Source organism: Dermacentor variabilis, chromosome 3, assembly GCF_050947875.1.
Source record: "Dermacentor variabilis isolate Ectoservices chromosome 3, ASM5094787v1, whole genome shotgun sequence".
In the NCBI taxonomy this organism is placed as follows: domain Eukaryota; kingdom Metazoa; phylum Arthropoda; class Arachnida; order Ixodida; family Ixodidae; genus Dermacentor; species Dermacentor variabilis.
The window spans coordinates 171220951-171247064 of NC_134570.1; the positions used below are offsets into that span (position 1 = coordinate 171220951).

At 47.4% G+C, this 26114-nt stretch overlaps 1 protein-coding gene across 1 annotated transcript; it reads left to right on the forward strand.

The window, feature by feature from the left end:
- On the forward strand, positions 1 to 26114 carry LOC142576516 (uncharacterized). The gene is made up of 5 exons (XM_075686667.1): positions 1 to 168; positions 1025 to 1092; positions 8933 to 9037; positions 24769 to 24798; positions 25378 to 26114. The coding sequence occupies exons 1-5, from the start codon at positions 123 to 125 to the stop codon at positions 25576 to 25578; spliced, it is 450 nt and encodes a 149-aa protein (XP_075542782.1). The 5' UTR covers positions 1 to 122; the 3' UTR covers positions 25579 to 26114.

A 26114-nucleotide genomic window follows, 5' to 3' on the forward strand; every position in this document is an offset into this window, starting at 1 on the left:
TTTGAGCGTGTTTAAGGCGCAGGCTGCATCTGGCAGTTCTTATACTGACGCGCGTGACGAGAAGGAAGTCGGCACGAGATCCCAACGCTGGCTTCCTGCTCTTAAACCACGGGGCGCCAGCTATGGGGTCCTTAAACTACATTTTAGCATTCGTTCTCGCTGTCGTCGGTAAGTACGACCACTTCTGTCGCACGGATGTCATATTATATAAACTGAAACGATCATAGAGATGCATCATGGGAAACCGTGTTGTTTCCAGTGACCGAGAAACAGTCGTTTTGCACGTTACTGTAGCACTTGTTGGCATGTTATGCAAATGCGTAGAGGGCCAGGCCCGCGTTAAATTGAAAGTCTTTTAGCAGCATTTATTCCGCTGTTATGAACATGAAGAGCACAATCTACCATACGTTCTTTACAGTAAGGCGCTTACGCACCGTACGATTTGGGTGTTTCCATGTCCTGCGTAGGGCTTGGATTATATTTGCAACGGGTTGAAAAGACGCTCTTCTGCTAAGTCTTTCGGCAAAGCTCGAGATAGTTTTTGAGGGTCCTGGGGGGGTTGTCCTGTACCGATTCCATCTTGCTCAAAAAGAGTGCACGTACGGTAAATTCATTATTCTGTAATTTATTCGCTCCATATGAAAAGAGCCAGAACAAACATTTCGCCTTTTTTAGACACCAATAAGGTTAGCATTTCTGTGTGACGGAACTGTTATGTCCTCAACAGGTTCTTCTTCTTTCTTCTTTTTAATTATCACACCAGACTAAAACGTATCGCTGCCGAACAACTCTTATTCCGTACGACTACTGGGCAATGGTTGTTCTACATAACAAAGCTAAGTTTTACCTAAGCACCCTATAACTCAATAGTACTGCTTAAATACTCAATTAATACAGCTAAGTTTGAATCACCTTGCAATATGTTAGCCAGGAAGTCAAGACAAATACACAGCACCGTTCAGATTCTAATTTATTGAAATTTTTCAATGTTAACCGCTGTATATTTTCTATGTCATTGTTTCAGCACTGCCCAAATTGAAAGCCTGGGTGACAGACGAGTGGTATTGCCAACGCTTGGCTCCGCTATCAATAGTGAGTGTATATTTACTGCGCCTGTCACAGCCCTTAACATTATAGCGATAATATATCACAAGATGTGGCTTTTCCCTCAGTGCGTGAAACTGCTTTTCAAATATCCGGTGCCCTTAGACTTACGGGCACATTAAACAACCACAAGTGGCCTGATTTAATCCAGAGCTCTCCACCTCGGCCTCCCTCTTATCAGACAATGATATTTCGAAACGTTAATACCGTGGTATAACAAAATTCATGTGCTTGACGTTAGCGAGTGAGAAATAATATTGTGATTTAACAGGAAAACTGCACTACAGAAAATGTCTGAACAGAGTAACAAGTAACACCGCAACCTAATGTTCATCTTTTCAGGCGCCCATACCATATGGTAGATCAAGTGACATGTTAAAATTTTTGCTTTGTATTTTGCCAAAACAGAAACACGAGAAATTATATACAAAACCTTTCCGCGTAAAAAAAATTCATTGCGTCGTTATGTTACAGAGTTAAGAAAGTTAAGAATCATTTCGCCTCTTCCTCGAAAGTGAAATTCTCAGTAAACACTAGCATAAATTGCCATTTCCATAGGTTTACATTCATGCAAATCTATGCAGCGGTTCATCGAGATAATTTGATATAACAGTGCAATTTAATGGAGCCTTTCGCAGCAACATTCAGAAAACTAAAGTTGGCATGACACTCACTTACTTGGCCACAAATATCGGTTTATATCTCGCGCACGCAGGAGTTTGCACTGCGTCCGCACAGTCGTTGACTCGAGCTTACCTTTCATATGCGAATGATAAAATCCTATTAGTTCGTTTACTACCTTTCCGAAACAGTTCTCTAACAGCCAATTCGCGGCGTACTACTCAAACACAGCAAAATTATGGACATCTTAACTGACGCCGACTCTTTCTAATAGATATCATAGGTTTGTCTTTGTACCAGCTTTGAGTTGGGCATCAATATTACGCACTTAAATATATGTTGCATGCATAACAGCACTAGAAGAAGAGCAAGCCCCAGGCTTTTCGCAACTTCCACGAACAAATCGAGAAGACGCTTTTTCTCGCAAAGCATGACTGGCGCAAGAGGCTATGACTTCGTAATATCTTTTTTTTTTCTGAAATTGTCGGTGATGTATCATAGAATTATGGGACTTAGCGTGCCTGATAAACGCATTCACCAACTGACTTCGACTCAAACTTCTTTGTCCAATCTATTGCACAGAGCGTAGTGGCTACCCTTTACAGTAGAAGAAACTGTGCTTGAATATTAGTCGTCGGTGATTGCTACAATGAGGAATTCATTGAAAGACGCACCAATGCTCCCTTACGACCTAGTAGATGCTGAAAGCAACTGAGTGCATAATTTAAACGCAGGAATCGCCGAGGCGTGTCACTGACAAGCGGTAAACACTTGTGGGGGAGGGGGGGGGTGCGTTGCTATCTGTTTACCCTGTTAAGGTGGAATGACGAGTTCAAGAATGCGAGGTTACATTTTCTTCTAGTCGCTGGTGATCACTGACGGTGATGTGTAAAAAAAAATAGCCCGTGTAGACTTGCAAGACTACACTGATGACTGAGTTTGTGCGATTGCTCGGCTGATGAAACAGAATAAAATGAGTTTAAGTACGAGGCGGAGGTGGCTTGGAGGCGAGGGAAGCGGCACTGACTTGTGCGCAGAGACGCGCTCAATAATTCTAGGTGCGACAGCTTCCGGAATGAAAAGGTCTGACAAATAGTTGGAGGCAGTAAATGCAGTTATGTTTTTATGTCCTTTATTTTTTTACGCCCAACAAGACTTGTGAAAACATATCCTATATTTTAAAGCGTGGCATTCTATGCGAACCATACCCTGATTTTGCTGACCGTGACTGATGCTACAGCTATCTTGATCAATATCTCATACAAGACATCTTAGAAATACATGCCCGCAGGCATGTATTTCTTGCGTGGCCTCCGACACGCATGGCATGTCGCTGTGTGGCAACGATTAGAAACGCATCATGCGGCAACCGAGCTCCTCGTTCACGCTTCCTTTCATTTAAAAGTGGTTCATAGCCAGTTCGGTCGTTCCCTAGCGTGCTAAAGGGTCGGGTTGAATCCGTGCCACAGGAACCCTTGTGTCATGGGGTCGATTTCTCTCAGTATCAGTGAAATTTCAGGGTTCTTTTCGTCATTGTAGAGCGAGACACATTCCTAGTGTCACACACCTAGTTACCCAAGCTGGCGTCAAAGGCGTGCATTGAAGAGCGGCACACACCGACCGGCACATGTCCATTCCCCCAAGTTGGCACTCAAGAGGCTCATTGAAGACCAGCACAGACCGAGTGGCGCCTGCCCAGAGCTCCATGTCGGCGTCAAAGAGCTTCATTGAACAGCGGCGCCTTCCCCGTCCCTCATCTCTACAATGACCCATATCGGCGTAAAATAGGTCCGTTAAAGAGCGGCGAATAACTACGCATTAACACATGCAGAATGACTCAAGTTGGTCCAATGGTTGATTTCCAAACCTGTTCCCTCACCTCGGCAGCCCGATTGCACTACCCATTACGCTTACCCAGTTTTATACATACATTACTAACAGTTACATATTAGACTTAACCAAGAACCTCTGTTCAAAGATCAAGGCACTGCTGACTAATCACATAAACAAAGTGATTAAAAGAAAATTTCAGCTGAATGGCATGAGAGCAAGATGGACCTCATCTACAGAGGCAAAGGTGATCAGGATAAGACGAGCTCGTTCAGGCCAGTTACGGTAACGTCGGTGATATATAATTGTAGACTGGCAATGCAAGCCGAAAAATTACAACTGTGGAAGTGGGTGGGAAAAAATGATGTACTACAAAATCGGTTCAGACTAGGCAGACGCTGAGGGGATAGCACTAACACGGTGCATAGAGATTTCAGTAGCACAGAATATACCTTTATGGATACCATTTCTAGATATTAAAGGAGCCTACCACAACGTGCAAAAGCAATTCTTAAGGGGTATTCTGAACCACGAAGTCATAGATGACGATTTTGTGGAGCTGCTGAGGGATATGTACGGAGACAGCCGAGTACAAATTGTATGGGAAGACTGAAAATGTAATGAAATGGTGGAAATTCACCAAGGACTGTAGCGAGGATGTCCTCTGTCTTCGTTGTAGTTCACGCTTTCTGTTGACAGCATAGAAAGACGACTACAAAACAGTGAATTACGGTTTGATTTATGCTACATGCGTAATGAACAAATGGTGCAACAGAAGGCCGCTGGACCGATGTACGCGGACGACATACTGCTACTAGCTGGCAATACAAGACATCTACAGGCACTTTCGAATATCTGTGACAACGCAGCGACAAATCTAGTTCTTGAGTTTAGCACAGAGAAATCGAGAATGATAATCTTTATCTAAGAGACGAGTAATCACGTGGTGTAAATTCAACAGCAAGTCATACCCATAGTCAAGTAATATTAAAATATCAGCGTATACATAAATGAAGGAAAGACTTGCTCAAGAACTCACCAAGATAATCTGGAAATAAAGCAGAAGGGTAATACAGAAATAACGAAACAGAGCACTTTGGGGCCACCATAATTGTGAGGCGGTGCGTGCAATCTTGAAAGGAGTAATGGTGCCAGAGCTAACCTTCGCAAACGCCATTCTGTGCTTCAAATCGGATATTTTGTCGGGATTATAAGTTAACGAAAGATACCGCTGGTTCACTTCGGGAGCCCACATCAAAACCAGAAATGAGGCAGTGTATGGTGACATGGGTTGGGGCTCGGAGAAGCGCAGAGCAAAATTAGTTTTGAACAAATGCGCAAGGACCTGGAACAAAGTTTATAAATGGGTGGCTAAAGTACACACGTATCTGCACCTGAAAAGCGATGACACAGAATGGAGGAAGAGGTCAAGAAAGTTGGTAGCCAAGTACAGGGTAATCGAAAGTACAGCAGAAAGCCAGGAGTCAGCAGAAAGAAAGTGATAGGAACAGACACAGAGAATTGAATGGAAATAACTCAAACAAAAAAACATGAAGATTTTCGAGAATAGGAAGAAATTAGAAGGCGCAAATCTGCACGATAACACAAAGGGCAGTGCCTTGCTATTTGACCCTCGAACTGGTTTGCCCAAGGACGGAAGCATACCATATCAAATATTCGCAACAAGATGAAGCATATGTATGCAGCAGCAAAATCCGTAGACTACTCAGCGCATACTAATGGAATGCGGATGGATTGACCTAGTGAGACCCGCAGATAACGTACAGCTTCCAGAAGCTCTTGGATTGGAAGTGGACGGAAGCATCAACCAGTCAGCAGTATGGATAAACAAAAGACGCTTAGAGTATTCGTGGAAAGAATCCAGGACGAAATCGATGCGAGCATATCCGTTAGAGGCATATGAAGCGATACAAGGTAGGTACAGAAGTTTTGAGCAAAGACGATTATGGAGATGTGTATGAAAATGATAGAACGAAAAATATGTACAGCATATCCGATTAAGCCAAGCCGGCTAAGCCACTATTTGACGCGGCCGTGTTAGAAAGGGGATGCCCGTAAATCATCATCGCCATCATTATCCTACCACGTACAACCCAGTGACCCACGTAGGCGGAAAAACTATTACATACAAACGTGAATACATAGATAGCTAGCACCTGAAGGGTGCGTCAAGCACCCTGGGAATGATAATGCATTAATAACCAGCCTTACAAGTCTCTCTGGTGCCGTATTTCTCTCTTTGTACACCACGTGAGCGTGATTGCAGGTAGCTCTATGCTGTTGTATATTACGCAAATATTTTGAGAGCTGGGGTGTATGGTGTGCTGGCCGCACCAGGTGTTGCGTGAGAAAAGAGGGCATCGCCAGGACGCCACGTCGCCCTCGCTCTCGGAAGCCTGTGTTGTCCGCACGTCCCTAGGCCGCGCAAGCTCTCGCCTGCGTTCTAACTTCGCCTCGGTAATCGCTATCAAGAAATGTATAAACACAGAATTCAAAAGGAAAAACGTTGGCAGTAGTGGATTTCGAACATATGACCTCACGCTCACAATGTGGACTTCCTACCCACTGGGCTAAATCAGCTAAGTGTCTCAACGCGCTCGCTTGCCCGCGAGGCGTTCGTTACTGGACGGACCACTCAGTGACGTTCAAATGGACATTATTGCTTTAGCATGCACTACTCATAAAAAGTGCCCAGGTGTCCTGGGATCTTTTTCTCTATTCTTTCATACCGCACACATTCAATGACTAGAACCGCCTTTCCATCGATATTGCCAATTTCTGATCACTCTCTTGTACTGCTTTAGCATTCTTCGGATGCTTCACGCACTGTCCGTGCGCTACTTTTTTATGTAACTGCGTCTCTAACCGTTTTCCCGCCTACCTAGTGCACTGCGTGGTCCATGGTCAAATAGGTAGAGCATCACGATGCTGTGCTGCGGGAAAAGGATTCGAAACCAACCATGTGAACAACTTGGATCACTGAGGCAATGTGTACATATGTTGCACTCTTGAACGAACTCCTTCACGCCGACATAGGGCTCTGTAGATGTGGTACTGGATGTGTGCCGCTCTTCAAGGAAACGCTTTGACGCCGACTTGGAGCACTGGGTATGTGCCAGTAAGCATCCACCGCTCCTCACTGAACATCTTTGACGCGAACCTGGGAAACTAGGCTTGTGCTTCTGGGGATGTGCTGCTCTCCAATGGCAAAAAGTTGAGTCGTTTTAGCATACGCTAAAGCGAACGTAGGCGTTCGCCTGCGCGCTCACGAGGCATTCATTGCACTACCTGACATTTCATTCTGATGCGCTACTTCCTATTACCTGTTTTCTCCCACCAAAGGTTGTGGGCTCAAGTGCCTTAATTAAAGCTATCTTAATTAGCTGTGCCCTAAATAACTTCGCCTTAATTTTCGTCATAGGTAGTAGATTCGACTCTCGACCTGCACTATGTCAATTGGAATTCAATTTGGAGATATGGTCGGTTTGCCCATATCTGCATGTTATGTCGTGGGTTCGAGTGCCTTATTCAACATCGCTTCAAATAATACAAAAGGTCGTGGGTTCGACTACCACTAAAGGTCATGGATTAGACACTCGACCTTCATGATGTGATTTAGAATCCAACTTGGAGATATCGCGCGTTCGCCCATATCTCCAAGTGGATTTGACTCTCACCCAAGGTCGACGGTTTGATTCCCACCAAATGGTGGGTTCGAGTGTCTTAACTATATTCTAATTACCCGTGCCCTAAATAACTTCGCTCTAATTAACGCCAGAGGTAGTGGGTTCAACTCCCATTAAAGTTCATGGGTACACGTGCTTTACTTAACTCCATCCTAATTAGCTGTGCCATAATTACTTTGCCTCAAATAACACCACAAGTGATGGGTGCGGCTCTCACCAAAGGTCAAGGATTCGAGTGCGCTAACTCTATCTTATTTACTGTGCCTTAATTAGCACCAAAGGTTGTGGGTTCGACTCCCAACAATGGTAGAGGGCTCAACCCCCAATTTCGAGGCCATTTAAATTTGGTGCCATAACGCCGGACGGTCAAATTTTCTTCCCATGAGCCGCCTAAGACTTTCGCCTTACAAGAGAGCCTGGGCGGAATCTACATACACATTGCTGGGCGCAATCAAATCCACGCTACACGGGTTCCTCGTGGACCGCAACCCTACACTTTATCAGGCTTCACCACAAATGCTCTGTCTGTGTGCCACTTTTCAGTGAACGTGTTCCCCGCCAACATTCTGGCGAGCAGTGCCGTGAATGCACTCGGTCTTCAGCTCTTCAATGAGTTTGTCGCCAGCTTGGATCACTGAGTATGTGCCACTGCATGCGCGGCAAGCGAAGGAACGATTGTTTGAGTTCGCTCACACCGGTTGACCGTGCTCTCGTCTCGGAAGCTACGCGCAGACTTCTAGGCAGCGCCACTGGATGGCACAACGTATACAGAAATAAACTCGAGAGGGGAGCCCGGCTGCCGCATGACGCGTTCCTCAACGTTCGCCGGCACCGACACGCCATTCATTTCGGAGGCCACGTGCCGGCGCCGCTAAATGGCGCCGTGTGTTCTTAGGGAAGCGAAAACGGGGAGCCCCGCTTCAGTAAACGCTTTATTCATAACTCGTTTCGACGGTGGCGTTACGTTGTGTCGCTATATTGATTTATTGATAAACGCATTACCATGGAACGTGACATTGGTTTTGCCAATTTTGTTTGCAGTTGTTCTTCTACCAACCTTCACTGTGGTTATCATGTGTGATTACTTGGTGTATTCTCTTCCCCTTCCTTCCTTTTCTTATTTTTTTTGCCATTCGTGTTGTGATACCTGCTGCTTGTTCAGTATTATCTTTTGTTGATGATTTCCCTCTAGTATTGTATAACGTACCAAGTTCATTCTGTTGTAACTCTTTCTGATACTATGTAACCTGTTCCCATGTACAGTGCCTCGGCGCTTTAAGGCATGCCAAAGAATTAAATTTTAATTAGTTAACTAATTAGTTATTTATTTAATTATTTAATTAATTATGAATAGGTATTAATTAATTAATTAATTAATTTGTTTGTTAAGTGCAGTCTACATCTCTCAAAAATCAATTGCGATAGTGTAGGTGATTGCCCATCAAATCTGTAGCCGAATTCCTCGTGCGAAAGCAATATTGTGCTCTGATCTTATACTGCAAATCATGTAACCGAATCCTACGTATGTATGTTTAAATGGTTTCAATACTAGTGGGCATTATCCGTGCTATAGTGTCAAACGTTATGACGAGCAAACATTTCATGTGCCTAAATCATCTAACCTTCTTCTGTTTACTCTTTCGCCGGTTAACTTCTCGCTTTCGTTTCAGACGTCGGTTGTGACACCGTGTACTTTTCCGTGTCTGCTAATATCACCCTACAACGCGCACGCCCGGATTTTTGTGCGAAAAGAAGCTGACGGTACACCATGTAAGGTAAGTAGCGCCTCCTGAGTGGTGTAATTGTTATTCATCGTTCTGGAGCCTATACGCCAGTAGTGTTCAACAGGAATTATATTTTACGCTTTTCAGCTCGTATGTACCGCATGATGGGACATACAAACGAAACAGGATGTAGTTCTACCTACGCGGATCGATGCCGCCTGGCAACAATCTGTATTTGCACCCTATTCTGTAATATCAGGAATACTTCACTGCAGATTCATTTCGACAGTTTTGACCCTTTTCACGGCAATTCCGTGGATACTGCAATGTTTTATCACGTAGTGGCGAGTCCATTGCTTGCCCCAGCTACCTGCGTTGCCTCGGTGCTTAATATGGATGGGCATGACACCAGTGCGGCTCAGCACTCCTTTGCAGCTTTGTTTCGACGGATATTGTAGACGGTAGCAAGGCTGACGACACGAAGCTTTGGTCGCTGCTATGGAGAAGGTGTAAGCGCTTTCGGAGCTGATTACACCTTGTCCAAAGGGTGCGAGCTGCTTATACAGTGCATGTAATAGAAACAAGGCTGGGAATCTACTCCAAGCTATCAGAACTTTCTGCTTCTGAATTTTTTCAGGGTCACTATTCTATAGCCTGCGCTCTTTATTATCTAATCACTTTGAAGCAGTGTTGGCTTGTCATGTTTTTGACTCGGTAATGTTCCTGGGTGCGCTCACTCTCTGATTCCGTATCTTCTGCCTATTCGCTCGTGGGTGGACTCAGTTGTGATAGATTTGTTTGTGCTAAGCACAATGTTTCAAAGGTACGTTTTCACTATGTTGTAATAGTCTGTAGAACAAATGTATATCGCTTGTCATTCGGTTGCCCAGTGGACCGTCACGAAACGTCCAGCTTCAAACTTTCATGTGCTGTGGGTATAGTCGCCGTCACCCTTGCTTCGCCGCATTGATTCAAGAGTACGCCCGTTCACTTATTCCTGGTACATCGCCGATAGATCGGGCCTAAGTTTCAGTGTGAGTTGGAGTGAATGGGTGTTGATAACGTGCGAGAAACTTACCGTATGCCAGTAAGCGGCGCTGCTCCTTTGTCACCGTGTAACAGGCGGTACTCCCTCTTGCCGCCATTTCGGGGATGGAAGTCTTTTCTTTGGATACAACGCTCGCGGATGAATTTTTTTTATCCTCTAGGAAAGCCGTGCATAGCTAGGGGCCCACAACACAGGCAGTCCTTGTGTATCAGCTGTCTATGAACTTGGCCACACAGATACATTACATTCCTTTATACGCAGATCACTATTTCGCGACCAACTACTGCACACGCTTTTCCTCTGCCGTTCCACATTAAGTAGCATGAATATAACACACTGTGTTAAGGTTGATTTACGCTTTTCATTCGACGCAAGCCTAACCGCACCCGTGCAGTGCATGGGCGGTGTGCGGCAGGCGCAACTGATAAGAAATTTCGATTTACGCTGGGACCGCACGGTGCAGTTGAGAGCTCGCAACCGTTCGGCGGAGCAAAGGTGTTCGAAGTCCGTCTATTCGACATTGACGTATTGTTACGTGTAGCTGGAGCCCAATACCATATACAATTTATTTACAGGGAAGCTAACGGAAGGCCATAATGGCGACGCTATATCAAGCGGGCCCACGTCGTCTTCTTCCTCCTCAGTGCAGCCTCACTGTGGCGGCTGTTCCGTAGCATCACCCCCGGCAGTAGAAGAACCGTCCCGGTGCTTAATCTACACATCAGCGGTGAAAGGTGTCTGGTATGGCTTTAGTCTCGCCACGTGAACGATGTCACTTGCAGCGTACGATGACGATGACAGGTCGGCGGGGATGACTTCATACGTGACATCGGTCACTTGTCGCACCACACGGTATGGGCCAGTGTAGCGCGACAGCAGCTTTTCGGAAAGGCCCACACGTCGAATGGGTGACCAGAGAAACACCAGAGAACCCGGAGTAAAGCGCACGTCGCGATAGTGGCAATCATAGAGGCGTCTCTGATGCTCCTGTGAGGCCTCGAAATGGGTGCGGGCGAGTTGGCGCGCGTGGTCGGCGTGTGCGATCGCGTCGCGGGCGTATTCAGTGGTTGAACGTGTGGCCGAGGGCAACAAAGTGTCCAAGGGCAACGCCAGTTCTCGACCATGTAGGGGATATAATGGTGAATAGCCGGCGGTGTCGTGACGAGATGAATTATACGCGAACGTCACATATGGTAAGTGAAGATCCCAGTCGTGGTGGTCGGTCCCAACGTACTTTGAAAGCATGTCGGTGATGGTCCGGTTGAGGCGCTCCGTGAGGCCGTTGGTCTATGGGTGGTAGGACGTGCTGAACTTGTGCTTTGTCGAGCAGGAGCGGAGCATGTCCTTGACGACTGCCGAGAGAAAGCTGAGGCCACGGTCAGTGAGTAATTGGCGCGGAGCACCGTGCACTAAAATGATGTCATAGAGCAGAAAGTCAGCAACGTCAGTAGCACAACTTGTCGGAAGGGCTCTGGTGATTGCGTACCGCGTAGCATAATCAGTAGCGACGGCGACCCATTTATTTCCGGAGCCCGAGAGAGGAAACGGTCCAAGAAGGTCTAGACCAACACGGAAAAAGGGGTCCGGTGGGATGTCGATCGGCTGGAGACATCAAGCTGGAGGTGTGGAGGGCTTTTTCCGGCGCTGACAGGGCTCACAAGCGGCAACGTAGCACCGCGCGGAGCGGGCGAGACCCGGCCAAAAGAATCGACGGCGTACACGGTCGTATGTGCGCGAGACGCCCAAGTGTCCAGCCAAGGGAGCGTCGTGAAGTTGTTGGAGGACAGTCGAACGCAGGTGTGATGGAATTACGAGCAGAAGGTCAAGGCCGTGCGGATCGAGATTGCGGCGATATAATGTCCCCTCCTTAAGGAGAAACATCAGGAGAGAGGCGTCGCCAGGCGTTTACTCCAGATGGTCGATGAGGGCTCGTAATGAAGGATCACGGCTTTGCTCGTTGCCGATTTCAAGCAACTGGGACACAGAGAAAACACACGCGATGGCGTCTTTCTTCAAGAGGTCTGTAAGAGGACGGGCGAGGACGTCGACGGGGTAGCGAGACAAACAATCGGCATCGTGGTGCAAGCGTCCCGTCTTATATACCACGGAGAAGGTATATTCTTGCAGGCGTAACGCCCAGCGAGCGAGTCGTCCCGTGGGGTCCTTGAGCGAAGATAGCCAGCAGAGCGCGTGGTGATCAGTGATGGCACAGAAGGGGCGTCCGTACAAGTATGGACGAAAGTTCGCAACAGGCCACACAAGAGCGAGGCACTCGCGCTCTGTGATTGAATAATTGCGCTCAGCGGGTTATAGAAGTCGGCTGGCATAGGCTATAACGCGATCAAGTCCATGCTGGCGTTGTGCTAACACTGCTCCTATACCGTGACCACTGGCATCAGTTCGAACTTCCGTTGAGGCAGACGGGTCAAAGTGGGCCAGAATCGGAGGCGTGGTAAGGAGAGTAGTGAGCTGCGAAAAAGATGCGGCATGGTTAGGTCTCCAATAAAATGGGGCGTCTTTCTTCAAGAGGTCGGTAAGAGGACGTGCGATAGTCGCAAAATCCTTCACAAACCGTCTGAAATAAGAGCACAGCCCTACAAAACTACGAACGTCCTTGGTAGACTTCGGAACAGGAAAGTTCGTAACGGCGCGAATTTTGTCCGGATCAGGTCGCACACCTCTGGCGTCCACGAGGTGTCCAAGGACGGTGATTTGGCGGAGAGCGAAGTGACATTTTGACGAATTCAACTGGAGAACGGCGCGACGGAACACGTCAAAAATCGCTCAAAGACGGTCTAAATGCGTGTCGAATGTGTGCGAATAAACGATGACGTCGTCCAGATAGCACAAACAGGTGGACCACTCGAAGCCCTGAAGCAAAGAGTCCATTATTCGTTCGAAGGTGGCGGGCGCGTTACAGAGACCGAAAGGCATCACCTTGAACTGAAAGAGGCCGTCAGGGGTAATAAATGCAGTCTTCTCTCGGTCCATGTCGTCGACGGATATCTGCCAGTAGCCGGACCGTAAGTCGATAGAAGAAAAATAGGTGGCACCGTAAAAGCAGTCTAGAGCGTCATCAATACGTGGCAAAGGGTAGGCGTCCTTTTTTGTGATTTTGTTCAGGTGGCGATAATCTACACAAAAACGCCACGTTCCATCCTTCTTTTTGACAAGTACGACGGGAGAAGCCCAGGGACTACAGGAAGGCTCGATAATGTCCTTTGCAATCATCTTTTCGACTTCCTGTTGGGTAACAGCTCGTTCGGACGCAGAAACACGATATGGACGTCGGTGAATAGGGTTCGCATCGCCAGTGTTTATGCGATGGGTCACGACGGACGTTTGACCTAAGGGTCGATTTTCAAAGTAAAAAATGTCGCAATAGCCGTCAAGAACGCGGCAACGGGCTACAGCTTGAACAGGTATAAGGTCAGAGGAAACCATCTTCTCAATGTCGACGTCAGTACCGTGCGATGACGTCATGGTGTGGGCTGAGCTGTGACGATCTTCCACTGTGAATGGCTCGATCTCATCATCCTGCAAAGCGCTAATTATAGCCAATGAAATCCCTGAGGCAGAACTTGCGCGGTTAGTGTGAAATTGACAAGGGGAAGGCAGGTGCGGAATCCAGTAATTGTCAGCGCAGTGTGCGGCACGGTAACGCCATGTGTAAGTATAACTGCCGGAATAGGTACGACCGCGTAATTACCGTCAGGTACAGCTGGTGAGGACAACAAGTCGACGTACGTCACAGATTGAGGCGGTAGGCGAATAAAATCCATGCAGCTCAAACGGCTTGGAGGCGGGTCCACAGGGTGGGCAAGAAGAGGCAAGTCAAGGCGAAGTGAGCCGGCCGAACAGTCAATGAGGGCCGAATGATTGGCAAGGAAATCCAGACCGAGAATGAGTTCGTGAGGGCAATGCTCGATGACAGTGAAGAGAACGACGGTGTGCCTCTCAGCAATGGTGAGTGGGGCAGAGCACATGCCAACAATAGCAACAGTCCCTCCGTCGGTGACTTGTACAAATCGGTTCGGGGCGGGCGTCAGAACTTTCTTGAGCCGACGGCGAAGAGCAGCACTCATAATGGACACATGCGCCCCGGTGTCAATCAACGCGCACACAGGAACATTGTCGACGAGAACGTCCAAAAGATTCTTGTTCGTGGGTAAGGTGAAGCGAGGATTTTGAGCAAATGTCGGTCTTTGCAGCTTCACCTCCAGAAGCTGCACTCTCTAGTTTTCCAGTCGGGGGTGCGGTGAGTAGGTCGGAGAAGGAGCACGGCGTGACGGGGGCGAACGAGATTGACGACGGCAGGGAGAAGGCGAACGGGAGTAGCGGGGTCGTGTCAAAGGTGTCGCAGGGTCAGATGATGGAGCGGGCATAGAAGGTGCGAAGGAAAGGGACGCGCTAGAGGGGCGAGGGTGGTAATCAGGAGAATAGCGTATCGGAGAAGTCCAGCGGCTGCGGCAGCGGCGAGCGACACGTCCAATGTGTCGGCAGTTAAAACAGATCGGCTTGTCGTCCACGGTTCGCCATTCGGAGGGGTTGCGCTGTCCTTAAGAGGAGTAAGAAGAACGCGGTGGGGACGTGCGTGGAGAAAGAGGTTCCGAGCGTATGGAACGAATAGATTGCAGGCCGACGTTGGACAAGTCTTTACGGACGACGGCCTGGATCAAGGAGATTGTCACCGGAGAAAGATCAGGTGACGTGAATGAAGGGGCCGCCGGTTGTGCCGCTTCGACCTCACGACGAATGATGCGGGTCAAGTTGTCACATCGTGACGGCTGGTGGAAGAGGTCATCACAGGATGACGTAGCAGCTGTGTTGGGAAGTTCCGTGATGTGCTGGGATACCCGGCGGATTTTAGCATGCTCGAGACGGCGGCACTCCATGAGGATCGCATCGATGCTGGTGACGTTCGTAAACACCAGTAAATTGAAGGTAAATTGAAGGCACCAGTAATTGAAGAATTCAAAGCAATGCTCTTGAGGACGTGATTAACCTTATCGTCCTCAGACATGGTTGGGTCAGCCTTGGCACAAAGGGCCAAGACGTCTAGAATGTACGACACGTAGGACTCGGTCGACGTCTGTACACGAGTAGCAAGGGCTTTCTTGGCATTGACTTGGCGACCGAACGGATTGCCGAAGAGGTCGCGGAGCTTCTCTTTGAAGAGATCCCAGCTCGAGATCTCCTCTTCGTGAGTCTGGAACCATGCAAATGGAGCTCCGTCGAGGTACAAAAGAACGTTCGCAAGCATAATGGTCGGATCCCACCTGTGACTGGCGCTGACACGTTCGTATAAGCGGAGCCAGTCGTCAACATCAGGACTGCCGACTCCGTTGAAAACACCAGGATCACGATGGGGGAGACGGCGACGTAGGTCGGGGCTGCAGGCGGAGACGGTTGCGTAGATGAAGTGCCGCCGGCCGGAGCCGAAGTTGCACTGTGGCCGTTGCGACCGCTGCGAAGCTCCATGACGGGTACGGGGAACGTCCACCTCCACCAAATTAATGTTACGTGTAGCTGGAGCCCAATACTATATACAATATATTTACAGGGAAGCTAACGGAAGGCCAAAATGGCGACGCTATATCAAACGGGCTCACGTCGTCTTCTTCCTCCTCAGTGCAGCCTCACTGTGGCGGCTGTTCCGTAGCAATATTTTTGTCGATGTCGGTTCAAACTTCCGTGTTACGACGAAAACACTTCTCTTACAGTGACACATTTCGTTCTCCCACTGCATGTGTTGCATTGCGCGGTGATCCGCGTTTGAAGCACTGTGCAGTCATCTTAACTGCGCCAATTTTCTTATTTATTTGTACCGCATCGGGTCACAGCCATATACCTCAGAAGAACTTTGGGGGTTGCGACGCGTTTCGGTCGACTTTAAAGACCCAGTCGTCCCACTACTATTTCCCTCCCCCTGGTTGGAAAATTGAATGTGGTTGTCACTCAAAGCTGGAGAGGGTTGCCCAGGAAGCTCCTCTCGAAGTCCCAACAAGTCCGGGGATGCTACCGATTCCCCCACGGAATCAGAAACGATTGCTGACTGTGTAGACTCGGAAGCGATACATTCAGATGCACTACTTAAATGATGCCTATGAAAGGACGATGTCACGCCAGACGAGTCATCGGAATGACTATCCAGGTTTGAATACGAGTACAAAAAATCTTTATCAGTTGTGGACAATGTACTATGTTTTGAATTATCTACTATTGTGGTTAACTTAGACGCATTCCACGTCTTCCCATCACTGAGTACAAAAGAGGATAGTCCTACCTGGGCCTTAACTGTACGAGGCATACTGTACTTAAAAAATCCATTCTTGGCAAGTTTTACTTTGACGGTGTCTCCCACCTTGATACGAGTTGCCTGAGCACCTCTACGTTTGTCTACATACTGTTTAGTTTGCCGCTGTTTCTGCGAGACTCTCTCGCAGAACTTGTGGAAGAAAACTGTCCTGAACCGTTATGTGCTTATGCAACCTGAAGTTGCTAATATCTATCTTTGAACGAGGTTGACGACCATGAAGTAGGAAAGCTGGGGAGAGACCCGTTGTAGCATGTGGTGTAATCCTATAAGAACCCAAGAATTCTGCAATGCTTTTCGAAGCATCTCGGCCTTCAAGCCTGGCTACCTGCAGGTGCTCCCTAATGACTCGGTTGAACCTTTCTATTTGACCATTTCCCTGAGGATAATAGCTGGAGGAGAAAAAATGAGCGATTCCTTTTTCCTTTAGGTAATCTTGGAATTGTTTTGAGACAAACTGTGGGCCATTGTCTGTAACTATAGAGTCTGGCAACCCTTCACGGCTGAAAGCCCAATCAAGAAGCTTAATGACATCATCTGTGGAGATGGAATTAGTATCAAGTACTTCTGGCCACTTTGAGTAGTAATCAACAAGGGTGACTAGATACCTAGGGTAGGACGTGTTTAATGGGCCAATGATGTCCATTCCCAATTTCTACCAAGGCCCGTTCGGCCATTCGACTGGTTGCAATGGAGCTACATCAGGCTTTGCAGACTTGTCTGCCAGCTTACATACATGACAATGATTTACATACTGTTCAACAGTGCTATCCATCTGGGGCCACAAATAGCGTTCACGAAGAAGCTGCTTAGTACGTACTATGCCCTGATGATTTTCATGTGCCAGCTGTAGAAATGTAGGTATTAGGACACTGGGTATTACCACACGATCACCATGCATGAGTAATCCGTCTACAAAGGACAATTCTTCATTTACATGAAAGTAAGCTATTAAAGCATTGTCTATGTTTTTCTTAGAAGGCCAACCTTCTGCTAGGCGTTTACTGACCTTCTGAAGCGTCTCATCTGTACTCGTTGCAAGTTGCACTGTTTCCTTGTCAACGACTGATGTGACTAAGGATACTATTTCTTCCTCCTGAACTTCATTCTGCGAATCCTTTACTGGAAGTCTAGACAAGGCATCAGCGACTAGGTTTTCTGATCCTTTGCAATATTCAATCTGAAAGTTGTAATACAGGAGCCTGGCTGACCATCTTGAAATGCGAAGAGGTCGACGACCTGAGTCGCCAGCGGACAGTAATGCAACTACTGCTTGATGGTCAGTTCGAAGAGTGAACAGTCTACCCCAGAGGTAAACATGCCATTTTTCACATGCGAACAGACATGCTAGCGCTTCACGCTCTCCTACAGAATACTTTCGTTCAGCTACAGACAAAGTTCTAGATGCAAAAGCTACAGTTTCTAGCTTAGAACCATACGGTTGCTGTAACACAGCACCAACACCAACATCAGATGCATCAGTCGTGACTACCACAGGCAATTCAGGGTTGAAAATCTTAATGACAGGGGAACATGTAAGACGAGCTTTCAACTGATTGAAGCTACGTTGTGCATCATCAGACCAAGCAAAATTTTGCCCTTGCCTGAGCATGAGGCGAAGCGGTTCTACAAGTTCTGCATAATGATCAATGAACTTTGCATAGTAACCAGCTAATCCTAAGAAGGATTGCTTTTACCTTGCTTTCTGTAGGCGAAATGCCTTCAGCTGAAATTTTATGGCCCAGAAAAGTCAGTTCTCTCACAGAGAAGACACATTTTTCATTCAGTTTCATACCACTGTTTGAAATGCAAAGCAAGACTTCTCTTAAATTAGCATCATGCTCAGGTTTCGTCCGACCCCATACCAAAATGTCATCAAGGTAACAGACAACATTCTTACAATTCTGCAAGATTTGTGACATCATTTTCTGAAACACTGCTGGCGCGGATGCCAAGCCAAAACAGACACGCTTGAACCTGAATAAGCCTTCATGAGTTATGAATGTAGTGAGATCTCTACTACCTTCTTCCAGTAACAGCTGGTGGTAAGCAGATGCTAGATCCAGCTTAGAAAAATATGTGGCACCATGAAACATTTGCAATAACTCTTCTACGTGCGGCAAAGTATACCCATCAATGACAATTGCCTTATTCGGTTCCCGGAGATCAACACAGAGCCGGATGGCTCCATCCTTTTTGCGCACCATGACGAGTGGAGACACCCATTCAGAAGCCTCGACGCGCTCGATGACGCAGCAGTCCTCGAGACGTCGCAGTTCATTTGTCACCTGGTCACGGAGAGCCAGGGGTAGTCTGCGCAACTTTGAAGATACTGGTTTCATACCTTGCCGCTGATGTATTCGGTGCACGAAGTTTTTGACGAGTCCCAACTCGCCACTGAAGAGGTGATCAAACCCCGGTGGCACACCTGTGGGGCTCTGTGCTGGAGGAAGCGTAGCCAGGCAGCATGTCAGCGACGTACCGTCGATTTGTATCCCGAAGTGCTGGATGGCGTCAAGACCCAGCAGTGATGTTCCTGTATACGTTACATGGAACGTGACTGAGCACGACCTTTGAAGAAACTTGACAGTGGCTTGGAAAAGGCCTTGAATGTCGATGCGTTGCTTGGAGAAATTCCTCAAGTCCACTGCTGTTTTTGACAGTCTGTGCTGTCGACCAAAGTGCTTTCCAAAATCCTCGGCCGTCCTCAATCCGACAGACGCTCCTGTGTCCACGAGCAGCCGCATGGTGACGTCGTTAACCACGGCCGGGACTTGTAAATCCCTTTTAGCGTCCAAAGTGCTCACCGTCAAGACAGATGCGGACGGCTGTCCTGCGGAAGAGACGTGCTGAACAGTACGCGTTTTTCGGCATACTGATGCAAAATGGCCCAACGTGTGGCAGGCGTTGCACCGCCGGCTCCTTGCGGGGCAATTCCTGTACGTTGCAATATGCTTCGTGCTGCCACACCGGTCGCATGAACTACGGTCGAAATTAGGGTCCTTTTTCGCATCCTGTGCTTCATTGCGGGTCCCGGAGGAGCCTCGCGGAAAATGTCGATCATCTGGGCGGCCTCTTGGAAGACGTCGGCCATCTTGGCGGCTCCTCGGAAGAAGTCGGCCATCTTCATGGCCTCCCGGACTACGTCGGCCATCTTCGCGGCTCCCCGAAAGAAGTCGGCCATCTTCATGGCCTCCCGGACTACGTCGGCCATCTTGGCGGCTCCCCGAAAGAAGTCGGCCATCGTCATGGCCTCCCGGACTACGTCGGCCATCTTGGCTCGTCGACGGAGCGCCAAGTTGAGCTGCCTCGACTCTTTGTATTTTCTCCGAGTCGAACGCGCGGTTCGCTCGATGCAGGGCTTCTAACGAGCGTCAATTTCTTCTGCCTTGTCCAGGGACAGGGTTTCGCCATGAGCCAGCAACTTTTCGCGAACGCTGACGTTCGCTACCCCATGTATGATTTGGTCTCGGACGCGCTCGTCATAGGTTGTGCCGAAGTTGCACTGTACCGCCTTCTCCTTCAATGCGGTCACGAATTCCAGGAATCCTTCTCCCTCGAACTGCTTTCGACTGGTGAATCCGTGCCTTTCCGCCAGGACATTTGTTGACGCGGCGAACAGCCGGTCAAGCTGCTGCAAGAGTCTCGGGAACTCTGACGCTGGCGGGACCGCATCACTTGACGTTGACGCTGCGCCGGTCGACTGCCTTGCTGCTTCGCTTGAAGCTGACGCTGCGCTGGTTAACTGCCTTGCTGCTTCCTGCTCCTCGTCTGCAAAGTACTTCCGTTGTCCCTCACGCCCGAGAGCGCTGACGAGCGCGGACGCTCGTCGCGCGTCCGTCCAGTCGCCACCGCCGGCCGCTTCGAGGTGGGCCTGAAAAATTTTTTTCCAGCGATACCATGGAATGAACGGTGGGCCGGGCACTTCAAGAAAAACGGGAAGGTTCGCCGTAAAAGCCATGCCAGGTAGCGTGCAGGAGACCGTGCAGGAGGCAAGCCGGAGCTCGCCGCAGGAATGGGCAAGGAAGAACAAAGGGGGCGAGAAGGCCTAGGCTCGGAAGCCTCACGACGCCAAGTGCGTCGGCGGCGTTTGCAGGCCGTGCCGATACGTAAAGGACGCTTCACTTACGAAGCTCGTTGGTTTCCCGGGGCTTCGGTCGGAACCGCTGCTGGAATCCCATCCTCGTCGCCAAAAGATGTTGTGTCGGCAGCGGCAGGCAAGCGGGGGGCCCCGACCGGGCGAACGCGCGGCTAGCGCCGGCGCAGTAAAGGAGACACAGAGCTAACTGCTCCCGATGAAAACCGGAACGAAGACTCAGCCGACCCGCGGCCGTTTATTACTAATAAAGGCTTCACACGCCAGATGACACCTCCAGGTTGGCCCAAACTCGTCACATGACAGTAGAGTTACTGTATGTGCTACCGCAGGTAGCAGAGTTGCGCGTCTGTTTTATCACGCCGCTAGCGCCTCTATTGGCAGAACGTCATCACGTGGTAGCCAAGCAACCGTGCATTGCGGAGAAGCAGATGTTCGGGCCAATTTTTGTATTTCCCGACGCCGCCGCTGCAGCGAACTGGATTGACACAAGTTGCCGCCAGTCAAATTCAAATCCAATCCTGCCTTGATCTTGCCTGATCTTGCCGTTCGCTGTCCACGTGCGTGCTAGCTGCGTAGCAACAACGCAACGTGCGCAGCGCATCTCACGTTTGTTTCGTCGGCCTGCCTCGTGACACCTTACTGCAGTAATTGTTTTTCTTCCTTTGTAAAACTAGTGAAGGGTGTTCAGGTAAAGACACCTGAACAAACAAATTTTCAGCCAACTGCCTATTGCGTCAAGTGTGTATGAGATGAAATTGCTTGACTAACAGCTACGTGCTTTTTGGGCTGTGCTAAAAAAATTCACAGCTGGAATATTAAAAGCTACTGCAAGTCTGCATATTTTTAAATAATGGAAGCACGTAGAGTTATACAGGAGATTTAGCTGGAATTACCAGTTTTCTGCATGTGATGCACCACACTGCTTTCACAGAAGTGTCGTAAAAAAGCCAGCTCACATTTTCATGATTATGCACTGCTTGGGTTGTTTCTGAATATCAAAGAGGTTACTACTAAGTAAAGATATTTAATCTACTACAGCTTATGTGAACCAGGATGCAAGAGGAATGAATGTCGTCATTTAACATACGGTAAGGGCCTGACTGTGTTTTGAATTATTCCCTATAATGTAGCTATGTCAATCCTGTGAGAAAAACTTTCGCTACACTCCCACAGAAGGCTACTTTTGGAATCCCTGCAGTGAAAAGGCACATAATGAAATCACACTTGCAGGTGTAGCTGATATCCATTGCTTGCTGGTAGATGGATATGTTCCTACACAAGATCTAATGGGGTACCAGAGTCGAAATATCAATCTTTGGTCATTGATTGACCAGTAATATTTTAGACTGGCTACATGTTGAGAGCTATGGCACATAAGCAAGTATGAGCCTCATTATATTTAGTACAGTTCCCTTAGTAAAAGAGCACCACTTGATAAAGCTCACTATATCAAAATATTTGCACGCGCATATACTAGTGTTTGTTTTTTTCTCTGAAATTCGCATTGTGATTTTATTGCAAAAAAAAAAGAGGTAGTTGCGGCTCGGTGCTTTTTGTTACTGTTTACATGCTAAAAGAGCACTGCACTGCTCTTAGTAGCGTATTTATCTCTGTTGAAACAAAATCTGAGTGCCAAGCAGTATTCAAGCGAAGGAAAGTTATTAAAGTATCTGTTTACCTCAATTACTAAAGTTTGTCCAGTTTTTAATACGCTATCTTATTTCGAACCTTATACTACTTTGTGAAGCAGCTTTTTCGCACGAAAATTTTGTAGGATTTGCGGAATCTATGAAATAACATCACCATATTCCCTAAGTTTATTCGGTGCGATCTAATCGTTACCGTCGCGGTTCACGAATGCTACATCTGATCGGCGTATATAGAATACACAATCTGTTCTAGATACGCGATACCCGCCGTGGTTGCTCAGTGGCTATGGTGTTGGGCTGCTGAGCACGAGGTCGCGGGATCGAATCCCGGCCACGGCGGCCGCATTTCGATGGGGGCAAAATGCGAAAACACCCGTGTGCTTAGATTTAGGTGCACGTTAAAGAACCCCAGGTGGTCAAAATTTCCGGAGTCCTCCACTACGGCGTGCCTCATAATCAGAAAGTGGTTTTGGCACGTAAAACCCCAAATATTATTATTATTATTAGATACGCGAGTGCCCATACGTTATTAGGGCGGAGAAAGAGCACAGGTGAATGCAACTCCAAAGAAGAACCAATATACGCGCTGCATCTTACGCCGCGCGCTAAAAAAGGGCAGCGCCTTTTTCTTCACAATCTAATCAAGTCAGCTGTTTCGATGCGCTTTGTTTGCGATTTGGCGGAAAAGCGATGCACAAGCGATGCAAAAGCGCCCACGGTCGATCGACGATACGCTAGACATGTCGCCTGCAAAAACGGAGTGCGGCTTCGCCGCATAGACTTGGTTGCTTCCCAGGCAAGATGGCGGACCTACGCGCAACTATGACACCTCCAGGTTGGCCCAAACTCGTCACATGACAGAAGGGGAGTGCGCCATCTAGCTAAACAACTATAAAACATACATGTACGATAACACAGAGATCTGACAGGGGGCGACACTATACTACAGTAGCCACGTCGCGTCGGCGTTCTGCCGACTCCACTTCCATTGCCGTGGCAAAGGGAGCGGCGTCTCCCAGTAAAGCACGGAAAAAAACTAAATACTGCAGCGCGAAGGAACAGTGGTCTTTACAAGAATCACTTCGTCGTCGTCTCCCCCCAACAGAAACTTATTGAAGTATGCGTGGGGCTGCGACACATTAGCGTTATGATGGGTGGGAAGTTTGTATGAAATTCTTTTTGCGCAGAGATATGACACGCAGCAACTTTTTCTCAACGAAAATGAAAGTGGCGAGCACGTTTTCAAGCGTGCAAGTTTTGCCTTTTGAAATGAAACCGAAAGGACACAAAATGGAAGTTCAATGAAATTCATCGTGTTGTATGGGTCATATTTACCTAGTTGAAGCAACAGACAATGGGAAGAAGGTGCTTAACGACACAGAGAAAGTTGAGTAATCAGCGTATCTTCTTCAGTGCGCATACCATCTGGCTAAGCTGATGCAGCATTTAAACAGGCGTCACAAATTATTATTGTTCCCAAGTCCTCGCGGCCACAGCCAAGTTCTGGTGCGATCGCCTCGTGTGACCGCGCTGTACTTTAAGGGAGCAAAACACTGATGTTAACTCTACGTTCGCTCCAGCTATCGGCCTTTTCGTCGGCACTCAGCGTTACTGATGTGCCAGTATGTCAGTTACGCCTCGAACGACGCCGACACTACCGATAAGCGAAAGTGGTATGCAATCGGGCCGGCTGTCGTGCCGTAAACGCCAACAAAACAATCTGCCGATCATTGTCAGACAAGTCTTCAGGAATATGAACGCTTGCATTAAACTTTGCCAAAGAAAAGAAAGAAAGAATCCTGTCTGGGTACCATAGAGGCTTTGCTTGTGCTTAATATACATGAGAAGCTCTTCCAGATCAAGCGTGCAGATTCCGGCAGTGCTCTGCTGTACACATACAGGCTTTCCAATAAAGCGAGCACTGAGTGTGTAGGAACGCTTTGTCGGAGCCAGTTTGTTTCTGAATACTATAGCGCACAACCTTAATTAACAGACATCACAAACACGAGCCATGAATTGTGTTTGTAAAGTCGTATTCGTAAAGTCAGATTCCATACAGCAGTAGCAACAATCAATTATGAGGGCCTCTAAGACAATTATAGTGCAGACAACTGTTTCCCGACGGAGCAATGGTACGTGCAGCACATGCTAAAGATGAGAATAGGCCGTGGTGTTGGCAGCGGCTTGTCACTGCCGGTTGCCCTCTGAGTAACAGGAGTACCCTTCTAAGCCTGCAGGGTGTCTGTTCTTAGCAAAAAAAAACTGTTTGCGATTCGTGTCAAATGAACAAGTGATGCACCTGTAGGTAATAAAAACAGCGTACGCTGTACAGGAGAAGACGCGAGGAGCAGATGGTTGTTTATTTCGTCAGTAGCTACGAATACGCGCGAGCCTCCAAACTGCCCTATTCAGAACTGGAAAAGAAAAATCCAATAAATGCTATGTACCACCAAATGAACTCATAATTCGCAGAAAGATTTCTTATTGTACGAAGAACAGTGACATAAAAAGTTGACGTACAAAAATGCAGTGCCTCCTTCAATAAATAACGTCACGTTATTCGAGGCTGCGAGTGCTAATATGTTGTGCGATGTTTTTTTTTTCAATACATCGTGAAACATGTACAATTATTTCACGTTATACTGAGTATAATACTCATTAATTTTTCAGATTTCAGGAAGAGCATCACCACCATTCCAGGTACGCAATTTACCTTTATTGGGTTCGATTGTGCACAATTAATTACAATGCGAGCTTTTTGAACAGTTTCAGATTTCTAAGTCATACAATTGCCATTGTACGAGCGCTATGTTGACTTAATGGGCGCTTTTGCTTATATGACTCGTTATGGGATGCCGTGCTAGATGCATATGTGGAGATAAATACAAAGATACCTAATTCGGTTGCTAAAATAAAACCTACCTAGAGTAGATTATCGTATGATTTTTTTTTACACACCCACATTATTTCTCCGCGTCTGTGCAGTGTAGTGTCGTTCCTTCTGTAAACATTGAACATACTTGCCCTCTGGGATGGACCAAAAGTCGGCTTGCACAAATACAAGCAATATGAAAATAAAGGGAATGCAAGTTTAATATAGTTTGGGTAGTGATCAGAGAAATAGAATTGGAAAACAGAGATTCATAAAAACAGTTAAAACACTGCAATCAAGCAGTACTTAAGTAATAGTTCAAGGAAGCTGTTCAGAACATGAAGGAGCCAAGCTTGGTTAAGCAAGCATTACTTTAACTGTTCTCAATTTTTTTCTTCCTCATTCAGGAGTCCAGCTGCTGCAACGGATTATGCCAGTTTCCGGCTGCTCGGCTACAGTTGCAACGGATGAAAAGGGAAACCAGACTGATTCGAGAGCGGAGGGGTTTGTTGAAAAAAATTAAAGAGACATTAACAGGAAAAAAGAAAGAGAAAAAGGAAAAGAAGAAAAAGGAAAAGAAGGAAAAGAAGAAAAAGGAAAAGAGCTAAATACAGAACGCCGGTGATACCGCTCTCTTTTGGAAATCACTCGGTGGAGGGGACACTGAGACACAGGCAGCACCAGTAACGCAGTTCGCTTGGTACAACCTTGGTTTGCAAGGCCGGTGGACAGCAGCCAGGATACTAAGTGCCAATTAGTAACGTGTACACGAGACTTGGAGGTTGTTCACGCCTCATTCATTCTCGAACAGAACGACATGGCGGAAGGTTCTTTTCAGTGCTCATTGAAAAAGCTATATATCAGAATTGCTGCGACTCTTTTATTTACGGGCTACAGACATTGAGACGGCAAGTTGATATTTTTCTGTCTGTACTCTTTGCGGGGTAAGTATTTATGCACACCTAGTTATTTTTAGCACTTCCCTCACTTGTCGGCCATTGCGAAAATTCCTAAAATTTGTTCAAATTGTCATTTGGCAAAAAAGGAAGTTGCGCGACATATTTTGTACTTTTTATGCTTCCATTCACTTTTGCTTACGTGAATTCAAGAATACGATCTTGAATAAAAATTTCCTGACTTCTTC